The sequence below is a fragment of the Carlito syrichta genome, unplaced genomic scaffold (genome assembly GCF_000164805.1).
Source record: "Carlito syrichta isolate Samal-C Ts95f unplaced genomic scaffold, Tarsius_syrichta-2.0.1 Scaffold132680, whole genome shotgun sequence".
In the NCBI taxonomy this organism is placed as follows: Eukaryota; Metazoa; Chordata; class Mammalia; order Primates; family Tarsiidae; genus Carlito; species Carlito syrichta.
In genome coordinates this window covers 100,844-113,899 of record NW_007076776.1, presented here as the reverse complement: position 1 = coordinate 113,899, position 13,056 = coordinate 100,844, and the positions used below count along the sequence as shown (strand labels likewise).

At 35.5% G+C, this 13,056-nt stretch overlaps 1 protein-coding gene across 1 annotated transcript in view; it reads left to right on the top strand.

Moving 5' to 3' along the window:
* Positions 1-13,056, top strand: part of LOC110594752 (disintegrin and metalloproteinase domain-containing protein 5-like) — a gene marked incomplete at its 3' end in the record, with an annotated part of 151,479 nt that overhangs the window by 40,555 nt on the left and 97,868 nt on the right. The window contains exons 11-12 of the mRNA XM_021708189.1: positions 2,414-2,600; positions 11,958-12,053. Of these exons, the coding sequence (XP_021563864.1) occupies positions 2,414-2,600; positions 11,958-12,053 (283 nt within the window). The remainder of the gene's footprint in view (positions 1-2,413; positions 2,601-11,957; positions 12,054-13,056) is intronic.

Genomic DNA, 13,056 nt, shown 5'->3' with positions numbered 1-13,056 from the left:
GGCTGCATAGTATTCCATCGTGTATATGTACCACATTTTTTTAATCCAGTCCCCTTTTGATGGGCAGCATGGTTGTTTCCAGGTTCTTGCTATTCAATTTATCAATTCTTTATGCATTTTGAGTTTGTTTTGTATATATGTGTATAAGTTCACTTTTATTTTGGCATATAGATTTACAGTTATTATTATTATTGAGTTGATGTCTCACCCTGTCACCCAGGCTGGAGTGCAGTGGCACACTCATGGTCACCCCAGCATTGACCTGCTGGGCTCCGGTGAGCCTTCCGCCTCAGCCTTCCAAGTAGCCAGAACTAAAGGCATGTGCTACCATGCCTGACTAATTTTTTATTTATTGTACAGAGGAGGTCTCCCCAAGTTGCCCGGGCTGATCTCAAACCCCGGGATCAGGCAATCCTCTCACCTCGGCCTCCGAAAGTGCTAGGATTACAGGCTGATTCACTGAACCCAGCCAGATTTAGTTATTCTAACACTATTTGTTGAAAAGACTAGTGTTTTTACCACTTAACTGCCTTGGCAACTTTGTCAAAAATCAATTGACAATAAATGTGTGGATTTATTATTGCGATCTTTATTCTATTAATTTGTATGTCAAATCCTTATAGAAAAACATACTGTCTTTATTACTATAGCTTTACACTGAATTTTGAAATCAGATAGTGCAAGTTTCCCAAGTTTTGTTTTTTTTAAAAAAATATTTTCCAAATTGTTTTGGTTATTCTAATTCTTTTACATTTTTACATATATCTTACTATCAGGTTTCCACTTTCTATGAGAGTCCTGCTGGGATTTTGATAAGTATTTCATTGTTCAATAACATAGTTTGATTTCAAGAAAAATTGCCATGTTAATGTTGAAACTTTTAATCTTTGAATATGATATATTACCTCATTTATTTAGGTATTCTTTAATTTCTTTCAGCAATGTGTTGTATTTTATAGCTTACAAGCCCTACACTTCTCTTCTTAAATTTATTCCTTAGTATTTTATTCTTTTTTGCACTGTGATGGATAGAACTGTTTTCTTTATCTCAATTTTTTAGATGATTCTTTGCTAGTACATAGAAATATAATTGATTTTGTATATTGACTTTGAGTGCTGCAAACTTGCCTAATTTGTTTATAAATTCTGAGACATTTTACTTTTGATTCTTTAAGATTTTCTATAGACAAGCAATAGAATTACAGCACTTTTATATTTTCTTTTTAGCCCATTTGCAAGTAATTTTTTCTTACTGCTTAATTGTACTTGAAATAACTTCAGTCAGGCCGGGCTTGGTGGCTCAGCCAGTAATCCCGCGCCTTGGGAGGCCAAGGTGAGTGAATTGACTGAGCCCGCGGGTTCGAAACCAGCCTGGGCAACTTGGCGAGACCTCATCTCTGTAATAAATCAAAAAATTAGCCGGACGTGGTAGCACGTGCCTGTGGTTCCAGTTACTTGGAAGGCTGAGGTGGAAGGATCGCCAGAGCCCAGCAGGTCCAGGCTGCGGTGGCCGAGAGCGGCCACTGCACTCTAGTCTGGGTGACAAGAGTGAGACTACAACTCAAAAAAAAAAAAAAAAAAAGAAATAACTTCAGTCCAATGTGAATGGATGTGGTGAGAATGGGTATTCTTGTTTTGTGCCCATTCTTAGGGGAAAAGCATTCAGTTTTTCAGAGTGCCATTGCTTATCAGATTATAGCATGATGATGTTAGCTCTAGGATTTGTTTTTTAAAAAATTATCATTTCTGCTAAAATAAAACCCTTTATTTCCTCGTACATTTTGAACTTAATGAAGCTTATGTTGAAAAATAAAGTGTATGCTTTTATTTTTATTCCTTGATTTCATTTTTAATGAAGTTTGAAGTCCCCTTATACATATACTAAGTCTTGTATAAAACCAGATGGATTACAAAAAAAAATTTGGAATATATTTATATCTATCTATCTATCTATCTATCTATCTATCTATCTATCTATCTATCTATCTATCGTATACTGGGGGTGCCAAAAATGTATACACATTTTAAGAGATGTTATCTATGTATTACTTTAAGTTCACTGTAATCAAAGTGTCTGGATTTTGATGGTAATGACTTTGGGCACCTCTTGTAATTGCAGAAGTCAAACGTGATTTGTATTCATCTTTTGTTATCAGTGTATATTGAGTATTACAGTTTTTTCCTTTCTTAAATGTGTCTATATTTTTGGCACCTTTTGTATATATAATTATTTTCTTGGTAGAGTTAAAAGTGTGTTAAAACATATTAGCAATATAATAAGTACTTTTAAGTTTTGCTTATTGTTTTCCATGAAAAATGATGCTCTTTAAATCTCTCTTCAAAACACCATGTTAGGGGAATTGTAACAATGTAAAGCAATACTTTTTGTCATATTCATATTTTTATATTTTAGGTACTCGGGGGGTGTAAAGGATTTTAGCATCTGTAGCTTGGATGACTTTAAATATCTTGCTTCAAATGGGGGCCTTAAATGTCTTCAGAGCAATATTGTTAATACACCAGTTTACAAACAATTAAGGAGAATATGTGGCAATGGAGTGCTGGAATCTCCTGAAGAATGTGATTGTGGCACTAAAAAAGTTAGTAGAAATTTGTTTAATTTTTTTCTTAACTTCTTATATATATATAGTAGGTAGAAAAGAAGATAAATATCTTTTGTATTAGTAAAAATAAATTTGAAAAATGTATTCTTCTTTGAGGAAGGTGGAAGATTTCAAGTCTCCTAGTTTTATTATTTTTGGAAGTGGCAAACAAAGGTCCTTAGATAACATTTATCTTCAAATATTGCCTTCTGACATTATTTAGTATATGTATCAGTTGCAAACAAAAAGTTGGTGAACATAAAGCATGTCTAAGAGAGTGAAGAAATACACCCTTAGCAATAAGCAGTAACAAAAACAGATGATAACATGTAAAAATGATGGACTATAACTGGTAGGATAGTAAAATGCATTGCCTGCTAATTGGAGAAAAAGTTTTTTATTGAAAGGTGATTCCAAATAAAAATGTTTTGAAACAAAATCTCTTAGTTATAGAATACATAAAACCACGATCAAACCAAAACAATGGTAAAAGTTGATAAAAAGGATATCAAACCCACTGTTACAAGTTTTGCTCATATCTTTCCAGTCTTTTAAATCTATATTTACAGATATATATGCCTATAGAAATATGGGGGAATAATTCAGTGGGGAAGTCTTGGAAGTAAATTATCTAATACTCTACGTATTTTTCTGCAACTTGTTTTTATTTCTTAATAATATGCCTCAAGTAAGTTTTGTATCAGTGCATAAAGGGCTCTTTTTGTTTTATATAAACTTTAGAATTTTTTTGTGGTTCTGTGAAAATTAATGTTGGTTTTTATATTATTTATTTAAAATTTTTATTGATATATAATAGTTGTCCATATTTAGGGGTATACATGGTTATTTTTATTTCAATAACTTTAGGGGATACAAATGATTTTTGGTTCCATGAATGCACTGTATAATGGTAAACAAGGCTGCATTTTAAGTATATCCCCCACCCCTACCTGTGCACATTATGCCCAGTTGGTGATTTTTCATCTCTACCCTTCTTTCCACCCTCCTGCTTCTGAGTCTTCAATGTCCATTACACCGTTGAATATGCTGTTGCAGTTCCATAGCTTAGCTCCCACTTTTAAGTGAAAACATGCAGCATTGATTTTCCATTCCTGGATTACTTCACTTAGGATGATGGTCTCCAATTCCATCCAACTTGCTGCAAAAACATTATTTTGTTCTTTTTTATCGCTAAATAGTATTCCATGGTGAATGTATGTATTCATTATTCACTAATCAGCTGATGGACATCTCACTTGAGTCCACATCATTGCAATTGTGAATTGTGCTGCAATAAACATACGAGTTCTGTTTTTGTTTTGTTTTTTTTTAACAAACCTCTGTTCTTTTGAGTAGATACCATGTAGTGGAATTGCTGGATTGAATGGTAGGTAGATCTATTTTAAGTTCTTTGAGAGATCTCCATACCAATTTCTGTAGAGGTGATGCTAATTTATACCCCACCAACAGTGTGTAGACATTTCTTTTTCACTGCATCCAGGCAAAAATCTATTGTTTTTTGATTTTAAAAAATTTGACTGGTATAGGTGGTATTTTATTGTGATTTTAATTTGCCTTTCCCTGATGATTAGTGATACTGAGCATTCTTTTGTATGTTTGTTGGCTATTTGTATACGCTCTTTTGAGAGATGTCTGTTTATGTTGTCTGCCTGCTTCTTAATGGGGTTATTTGCTTTTTCCTCAATGACTTATTTGAGTTCTTTGTAGATTCTGTATATTAGTCCTTTGTCAGAGGTATAGTTTGTAAATATCTTCTCCCATTCTATAGGTTGCCTATTTACTCTGTTGATTATTTATTTTGCTGTGCAGAAGTTTTTTATTTTAATCAAGCCCATTTATTTATTTTTGTTTTTGTTGCATTTGTTTTTGGGGTTTTACCCATAAATTCTTTGTCTAAACCAATGTCCAGCAGAGCTAATCCTAGGTTTTCTTCAAGGATATTTATAGTTTCTGGTCTGGCATTAAAGTCCTTAATCCATCTTGAGTTAATTTTTGTTTATGGTGAGAGATAGGATCAAGTTTCATTTTTCTGCATGCAGCTATTTATGTTTCTCAGCATCATTTATTGAATAAGGTGTCTTTTTCCAATGTATGCTTTTGTCGGCTTTGCCAAAGATCAGTTGGTTGTAGGTATTTAGTTGTGTTTCTGGATTCTCCACATGGTCTACATGTTTGCTCATGTACCAGTACCATGCTGTATTGGTTACTATAGCCTTGTAGTATAATTTGAAGATGGACAATATGAGTCTTCCTGCTTTGTTCTCTTTGCATAAAATTGCTTTGGATATTCTGGCTTTTTAATGGTTCCCTGTGAATTTGAGAATTGTTTTTTCTAATTCTGTTTAAAATGATATTTGATAGTTTGATAGGGATTGTGTGGAATCTGTAGAATACTTTGGGTAATACAGTCATTTCAACAATGTTGATTCTTTGAATCTATGATCATGGGATGTTTTTCTATTTGTTTGCGTCCTCTACAGTTTCTTTCATAAGTGTTTTGTAGTTATCCTTGTAAAGTTCTTTCACCTCCTTGGTTAAATATATTCCTAGATATTTTAGCTTTTTTGGCTGCTATTATAAATGGAATTGAGTTGTTGATTTGATTCTCAGATTGGTTGCTATTTGTGTATTCCAATGCTACTGATTTGAGTGTGCTGATTTTGTTTCCTGAGAGTATACTGAATTATTTATCAAGCTTAGGATTCTGGAAGAGTTGTGAGGACTCTTTAAATATAAGATTATATCATAGGCATACAGAGATAGTTTGATTTCTTCTTTCCCAGTTTGGATAGCCTTTATTTCTTTCTTATGCCTGATTGCTCTGGCTAGGACTTTCCAGAACCATGTTGAATAGGAGTGATAAAAATGGAAATCTTTGTTTTGTTCCAGTTCTGAGGGGGAGTGCATCAAAACCATTCAGGATGACATTGGCTGTGGGTTTTCATATATGACTTTTATTATTTTGAGGAATGTTCCTTCTATGCCTATTTTGCTGTTTTCTATGCCTAGGTTTTCATCATGAAGGGATACTGAATCTCATCAAATGATTTTTCTGTGTCTAATGAAATGATATATGCCTTTTGTTTTTCACTCTTTTTACGTGGTGAATCATATTTATTTACTTGCATATATTGAACCATCCTTGCATCTCTGGGAGAAAATTAAATTGATTGTGGTGGATTTTTAAAAATGTGCAGTTGAATTCAGTTTGCTAATATTTTGCTAAGGATGTTCCTTGGGAATATTGGTCTGTAGTTTTATTTTTTGTTGTGTCTTTTCCTGGCTTTGGTATTGAAGATGATACTGACTTCATAGAATGAGTTACTGAGAACTTGCTCTTCTTCAATCTGATGGCATAGCTTTAGCAATATTGGTATCAGTTCTTCTTTGAAAGACTGGTAGAAAAATCAACTGTGAGTCCATCAGGACCTGGATATTTTGGGGGCAGGCAGATATTTTTAATTACTAATTCAATCTCACTACTTGTTATTAGTCTGCTCAGGGTTTGTATTTCTTCCTGATCCAGAGTTGCATATTTCCAAGAATGTACCCATGTCCTCTAGGTTCTCGTTTGTTTACATAGAAGTACTCATAATAAGCTCAAATTATCTTTTGTATTTGTGTAGTATTAGTTATAATATCTCCATTTTCACTTCTGACTGAGGTCATTTGAATCTTCTTTTGTTTCTTAATATAGTTAGTGGTCTATCAATTTCAATTATCTTTTCAAAGAACCAACTTTTTGTTTCTTTGATCCTTTGTATTGATTTTTTTGCTTTCAATTCCATTTAGTTTTGCTCTGATCTTCATTATTTCTTTTCTTTTTTTCTTAGTTTTGGGTTTGGTTTGTTTCTGTTTCTCAAGTTCCTCAAGGTATGATGTTAATGTATCAAAATGTGATTTTTCAGTCTTTTAAATGTAGACTTTAAGTACAATAAATTCTTGTCTGAGTACAACTTTGGCTATGTCCCAGTGGTTTTGATAACTTATGTTGTTGTAATTTATTTCAAGGAATTTTTAAATTTCCATTTTGATTTCATTGTTGATGCAATGATAATTCAGGAGTTTAGCTTCCATGTATTTGTTTTGTTTTGAGAATTGTTCTTGTGATTTGGGAAGGTGTTTGATATGATTTTGATTATTTTGAATGTAATGAGACCTTTTTGGTAGCCTATCATTTGTCTATGTTGGAGAATGTTCTGTGTGCTGATGAGAAAAATGTATATTCTGCAGTTTTGGGAGTAGAATGTTCTGTAGGTGTCTGTTAGGACCATTTGCTTCAGGGTTCAGTTTAACTCCAGTGTTTCTCTGTTGACCCTCTGCCTGATGATCTATTACTGCCAATGAAGTATTGACGTCTCTCACTATTATTGTATTGGTGTCTGTTTCTGTTCTTAGGTCTGGAAAAATTAGTTTTATAAAACTTGAAGCTCTGTGTTAGGTGCCTACATATTTAGAATTATTTTATCTTCTTGTTGGATTGACTCCTTTATCATTATGTAATAACCTTCTTTGTCTTTTTTTCACTGTTGCTAATTTAAAGTCTATTTTACCTGATATAAGAATGGCTACTTTTTCTCATTTTTTGGTTTCTATTTGCTTGAAATATTGCCACACTTCTACCTTGAGTCTATGGAAGTCTATGTGTGTTACTTGGGTCTCTTGAAGGTACCATATATTTAGATTGTGTTTTTTTTTTTATCGAATTTAGCAATCTTTATCTTTTAATTGGTGCATTAAGACCAATTACATAAAAGCTTATTAATAATATGCAAGGGTTTCCTCTATTTGTCATGTTGATTGTTATCTTTTTTTCTCTATTGTGTTTGTGTTCTATAAACCCTGTGGGCTTTATGCTGTCAAGTGTATTTTCACTTGTTTCAATATTTAGACCTCCTTTGCAGAGCTGGTCTAGTGGTGACAAATTACCTCAACATTTGCTAGTTTGAAAAAGACTCTATTTATCTTCTATTTATAAAACTTAGTTTTATGGGATAACAAATCCTTGGCAGAGATATTCTGATTGAGGAGATTGAAGATAGGGCCTTAATCTCTTCTGACTTGAGAGTTTTTCTGAGAAGCCTGCCATTAGTCTGAATGGTTTATATTTATATGTTATTTGAGACTTTTGTTTCACTGCTCTTAGAATTATTTCCTTCATATTAACTTTGTATACCTTTATGCCTATATGCCTTGGGGATGGCCTGTTTGCAGTGAATCTTCCAGGTGTTCTTTGGGCTTCTTGTATCTGAATGTTTAAATCCCTGACAAGGCCAGGGTGTTTTTCTCGATTATTTCCTCAAGTTGGTTTTCTAAACCTGTTGCTTTCTTTTCTTCAGAAAAACCTATGATTCTTAAGGTTGAACATTTTACATAATTACATATTTCTTGAAATGTTTGCTCTATTCTTTTGATTTTTATTTCTTTATTGTTGTTTGATTGGGTTAACATGAAAACCTTGTCTTCATGTTATGAGATCCTTTCTTCTATTGCTCTAGTCTACAGTTAAAACTTTTTACTACATTTTTTACTTCCCTAAATATTTTTCGTTTCCAGAAGTTCAGCTTTTTATTTTATTTTTTTATTTTTTTAGTTAAGTGTCTATATCTTTGGATAATCTTTCATTCATGTCCAGAATAGTTTAAAAAAAAATTATTCATGTCTATTTTCAACTTTCTCTTGGATCTTATTGAGCCATTTTATAATCAACCTTTTAGATTTTCTCTCTCTCTGGAATTTCAAAGGTTTCATTTTGGTTAGGGCCCATTGCTGAAGAGTTAGTGTGGTATTTCGGGTGTGTTGAAAACTCTTGTTTTTTCATATTGCCACAATTGTTTTCTGATTTCTTCACATTTGAGTAGACCATTTATTCTTCTTCTTAGATTTGTTTTTGATTAACTTCCTCACCCTTAGGAATATGACTTTAATGTTTTTATTTTGTACTCATCTAGCTTTGGCTCTAATGCTTTCAGTGGTCTAGGCTTTGCATAAATTCCTTAGTTATAGAGAATTTTTGTGCAATGGCTTTTTCAGATACTACTTATAGTAACAATTATTGGATGTGTGTTTGTAGGTTCACCATATCCTGTGGAGCTATGGTGCCAAAGAGGTGACAAAGCCTATCTTACTCCCCAGTGGTGTAGTGCACCCCATTTCCCCCCAGTACTTTTTCTCTTGATTGAACCATTCAGTCTTCAGGCTGTTAGGAGGTACCTGTGGGTGAGAAGTGGTTGCAGCTGAAGTAAGTGGTTATATGCAATATTCCTATAGTGGGCTAAAGTCTCAGCCCTGATGAAGGCAGTTGGGAGAGCCTCCAGTGTAGTGCACTGAGGGCTTAATTGGGGTGGGGAGGGGCACATCAGCTTACTACTAGGCTAGCAGGAAAGCAGTCCAATTTTTTTGTCATTCCCTTGTTTTGTTCTGAATTTTCAGATCAGACATGCACCTCTGTCCATCCGTAGGAACCTTGACGTTCCTTGTAGGGAAGGAACGGGACTCTACATCTTGTGCTAGCCAGAGCCCAAAGGACCCACCCCTCATTGTTTTGCCGTTATCCCCAAATGGTGCAGAAATGGTGTCACTAGGTGCACTTGTACTGAGCTCCTTCAAGAAAAACAAATGTCTGCAGTGGTTGGCACAGGGATGGCCAAGTTTCCTTCTCCACAAACAATTCATGGCACCCAGGTGGCTTGACTGTTGGAATAGAACCATCACCTTTCCCTGCTAAGCCCAGCAATGTGCTTGTGCCTCTTTCTGAAAGAAGCTTCCCTCAGGCCAGAATATATGTGACACCAAGAAGCTTACACTCTAGTTTTATTTATTTGTCCCACTGGGTGCTTCCTTGATGTGCTGCACTCCCCCTGGTAACATGTGAGTTCTGCTTTCTTCTGGGCCTAGCTGTCCAATGGGGCTGTACAATTCGGACTAGTGCTAGGGAGTGCCTGCAAGGGATCTGGTGTGAAGGTGGAGGTTAAGTTCTGAGTAGAATTGGTCTCTGGAGATATCTCTGGAGAAGCTCTCCAATGCCTCAGGCTATAAACTAGTCTGTAAGATGTGTAGTGATATGAGGTTTGCTTTTATCTGCTGGGGAGGACAATGTTAGGTAGAGCTGAACCGGGCTGACTTGTCTTCTGATTTCGCAGTGGCAGGTGCGAGCACCAGCCCTGACTTTGGTAGGGGGATGTTGTAGTCTCTGTAGGGTTTTTTTTTGTAGGGGATGAGTTCTATATAGCCTTGTAGTGGGTTCCTCAACTGCTTGTTGTGGCTGTGCTGTGCTGGGTGGTTTGGATAGTTGTGTTAGCTGAGATCTAGGATCAGATCTTTTTGGGAGCTGAGGTATTATATTAGATGCAATGGGCTGTTCCAGTTGACTTCCAGCCAGGAGATGGCACTTGTAGGAGACAGTCAACTGGGATGGTAGTTGTGGGCTTTTTGGTTGGCTTGTGTTGCTCCAAGGAAGTACACCGCTGACTAAGACAATGGCTGGGACTTGGTGACTACCAAAATTCCCTGTCTGTCTTGAGCCTTCCAGGAGAATAGGGGTGGAGGGAGGATGAAAGTCTCCAGCTCATCATTTGTGTGCATGGTTGGCTACTCCATTGGGAAGGAGTCCCTGGCTGTTGTGGTAATGCTACTGTGTTGTGCTGGGGCTACACAAAAGAGTTTACATGGGAAGCACAGGGTTTCTGCGGCAAGAAGTTATACTTAGCTTTTCCACTTTATCATCAGGTGGTTTGCATTCAGAAGATAAAAGTGCAGTACGCCCCAGACATTAACTGTCCAATGGAGTTTGCCCTTGGGAAAATGAAAGCCTCAGGTCTTTCTATTTCCTCCCAGGCCAGCTAGAAAGTAGCAGTGTTGATATCTTGATAGAGATTGCACTTAATCTGTAGCTTACTTTGGGCAGTATGGTTAAAAATAGATTCTTCTGATCTATAGGCATAGGATGTTCTTCCATCTGTTTTTGTCATCTACAATTTTTTTCATCAGTGTTTTGCAGTTCTTTTTGTAGAGATCTTTTACATCGTTGGTTAAGTGTATTCCGAGCTCTTGATTTGATTCTTGGCTTGAGTGTTATTGGTGTATAACAATGGTACAGATTTTTATACACTGATTTTGTATCCTGAAATTTTACTGAAGTCATTTATCAAGACTAGGAGTCTCATGGAGGACTCTTTAGGGTTTTTAAGATATGCAGTCATGTCATCAGCGAACAGAGATGGTTTGACTTTCTCTTTGTTTATTTAATACCTTTTATTTTCTTCTCTTGCCTGACTGCTCTTTGATTTAATATTTGATAGCAAATCAGTTTTATTTGCAACAGTAAAATAAATAAGGACAAAGTTATATGATAATCCAACATACCTTTCAAAAATTTGATAAAATGAAGCATCCATTCAAAAATTTTCTTGTTTATATATAAAACATTATATAAATATAACTGTAATAAGAGAAATATTTTTCTGTGATGTGCAATACACTGTCCATTGTCCATATGCTGCTATTGAGCACTTGGCATGTGGCTCATGCGACTGAGTAATTAAATTGTTAATTTTATTTAATTTTAGTTAAGTTAAATTAAAATAGCTACATGTGGCTTGTGGTTACCACATAGGACAGTGCAATTCTGGAATCTCTTGTTTTTCATTTCTTCCAAAAAAGTAAGGGGAGGCATTGAGATAAGGAGTAAGTGCAGTAAATTTTTGTGATTTTTACATAAAAAATATTAAGGATATTTAACCTGGCTGATATAATTTGTTGTAAAAGCAATAATATAAAGAAATGTTTAAAGGAAATGATAGTCAGTAATTTTTTTTTTCGAGTCAGAGTCTTCCTCTGTAACCCAGGCTGCTGCAGCCTTGGGCTCAGGCAGTTCTTCCACTTCAGTTTTCCAAGTAGCCGGGACTACAGGTGAGCGCCACCATGCCTGGCTAATTGTTTGATTTATCATAGAGACGAGATCTCACTAAGGTGCCCAGACTGGTCTCAAACTCCTGGGTTCAGGCAGTCCTCTTGCCTCCATCTCCCAAAGTGCTGGGATGACAGGCGTGGGCCAGCATGCCTGGTCAGGATATCTAATAGTGATATTCTCTAGGTTTTGGTTCCAAAACAATATCATTCAAATTATGTGGAATGTAGTGATACAATGCTTCCTTTTTTTTTTTTTTTTTTTAACAAACTACTAAATGAGATGATTTTTGTAAATCTCATATAAAGAATGAATTATGAAAATTGTAACTTTTGAACATCTTTATACTTTATACAGTTGTGAGGTGCTGTTTCATTTGATGGTATATAACCATATATGATTAATACTTAACATTTGTTTTACAGAATTGTACACATGTAAAATGCTGTGATCCCTCAAAATGTAAATTGAAAGGTGGTTTTGCTTGTGGTTCTGGAGAATGCTGCACACAAGACTGCAAGGTAAAAAGGCAAATATGTATTTGCTTGTAGCAAGTCTTTTACAGCCTTACTTTTTAAACAGTCTACCTAACATAGGATCAAGAAGTTAGGTTGGTTTTTTTAACTGGCTCTTTTCACTGTTTTCTGATAAATTCCTGTCCTCCTTTGCAATTCAGTTATTGTTACACTCATTAAGTCCCACTTTTTGACACCATTTAATGAGTTCCTGGTGGACAATTGGTGAAACAAGGTGGTATAATAGGACTCTCCAGTGATTATTTCCCCACAGAAACCTCAATTATATTTCATGGATATTGAACAAATATCCATGTATGAAAGTGTCTTCACAAGAGCTAAGGGAGCCAGATGAAAGATCATAGTACCTGATTATAGTATAATGATAAGAAAAGATGCATTCTAGAGGGTAAACAGGACAATCCTGTGTAACCTGCATCACTACTGCCCCAAGCTCAGATAACCCGACACAGCACAGAGAAAGATACTGTCTGGTTGGGGAAAAGAGAGATAGATGAGAGTAGGACTATGCTTTAAAAAAAGAAGGCTCTTTTAGGAATCGCCACACTATTTCCCACAGAGGCTGTACTAGTGTGCACTACCACCAACAGTGTAGAAGTGTTCCCTTTGCACTGCATCCTCTATAGAATCTATTGCTTTTTGAATTATTGATGATAGCCATCCTGACTGCAGCTAGGTGGGATCTCAGTGTGGTTTTAATTTGCATTGTATGGTGATAGGTAGGAGTCCTGTTACAATCTTCTGCATGTGGTCAGCCAGTTTTCCCAGCACCATTTACTGAATAGGTTCTCCTCTCCCCAGTGGTTGTTGTTGGAGGCTTTGTCAAAGATGAGTTGGTTGAAGAATTGAGGCTTTGGTTCCAGAATCTCTATCCTGTTCCATTGGTCTGTGTGCCTGTTCTTGTACCAATACCAGCTGTTTTGATTACTGTAGCCTTATAGTAAAGTTTGAAGTCTGAAAGTGTGATACCTCTTGCTTTGTTTCTTTT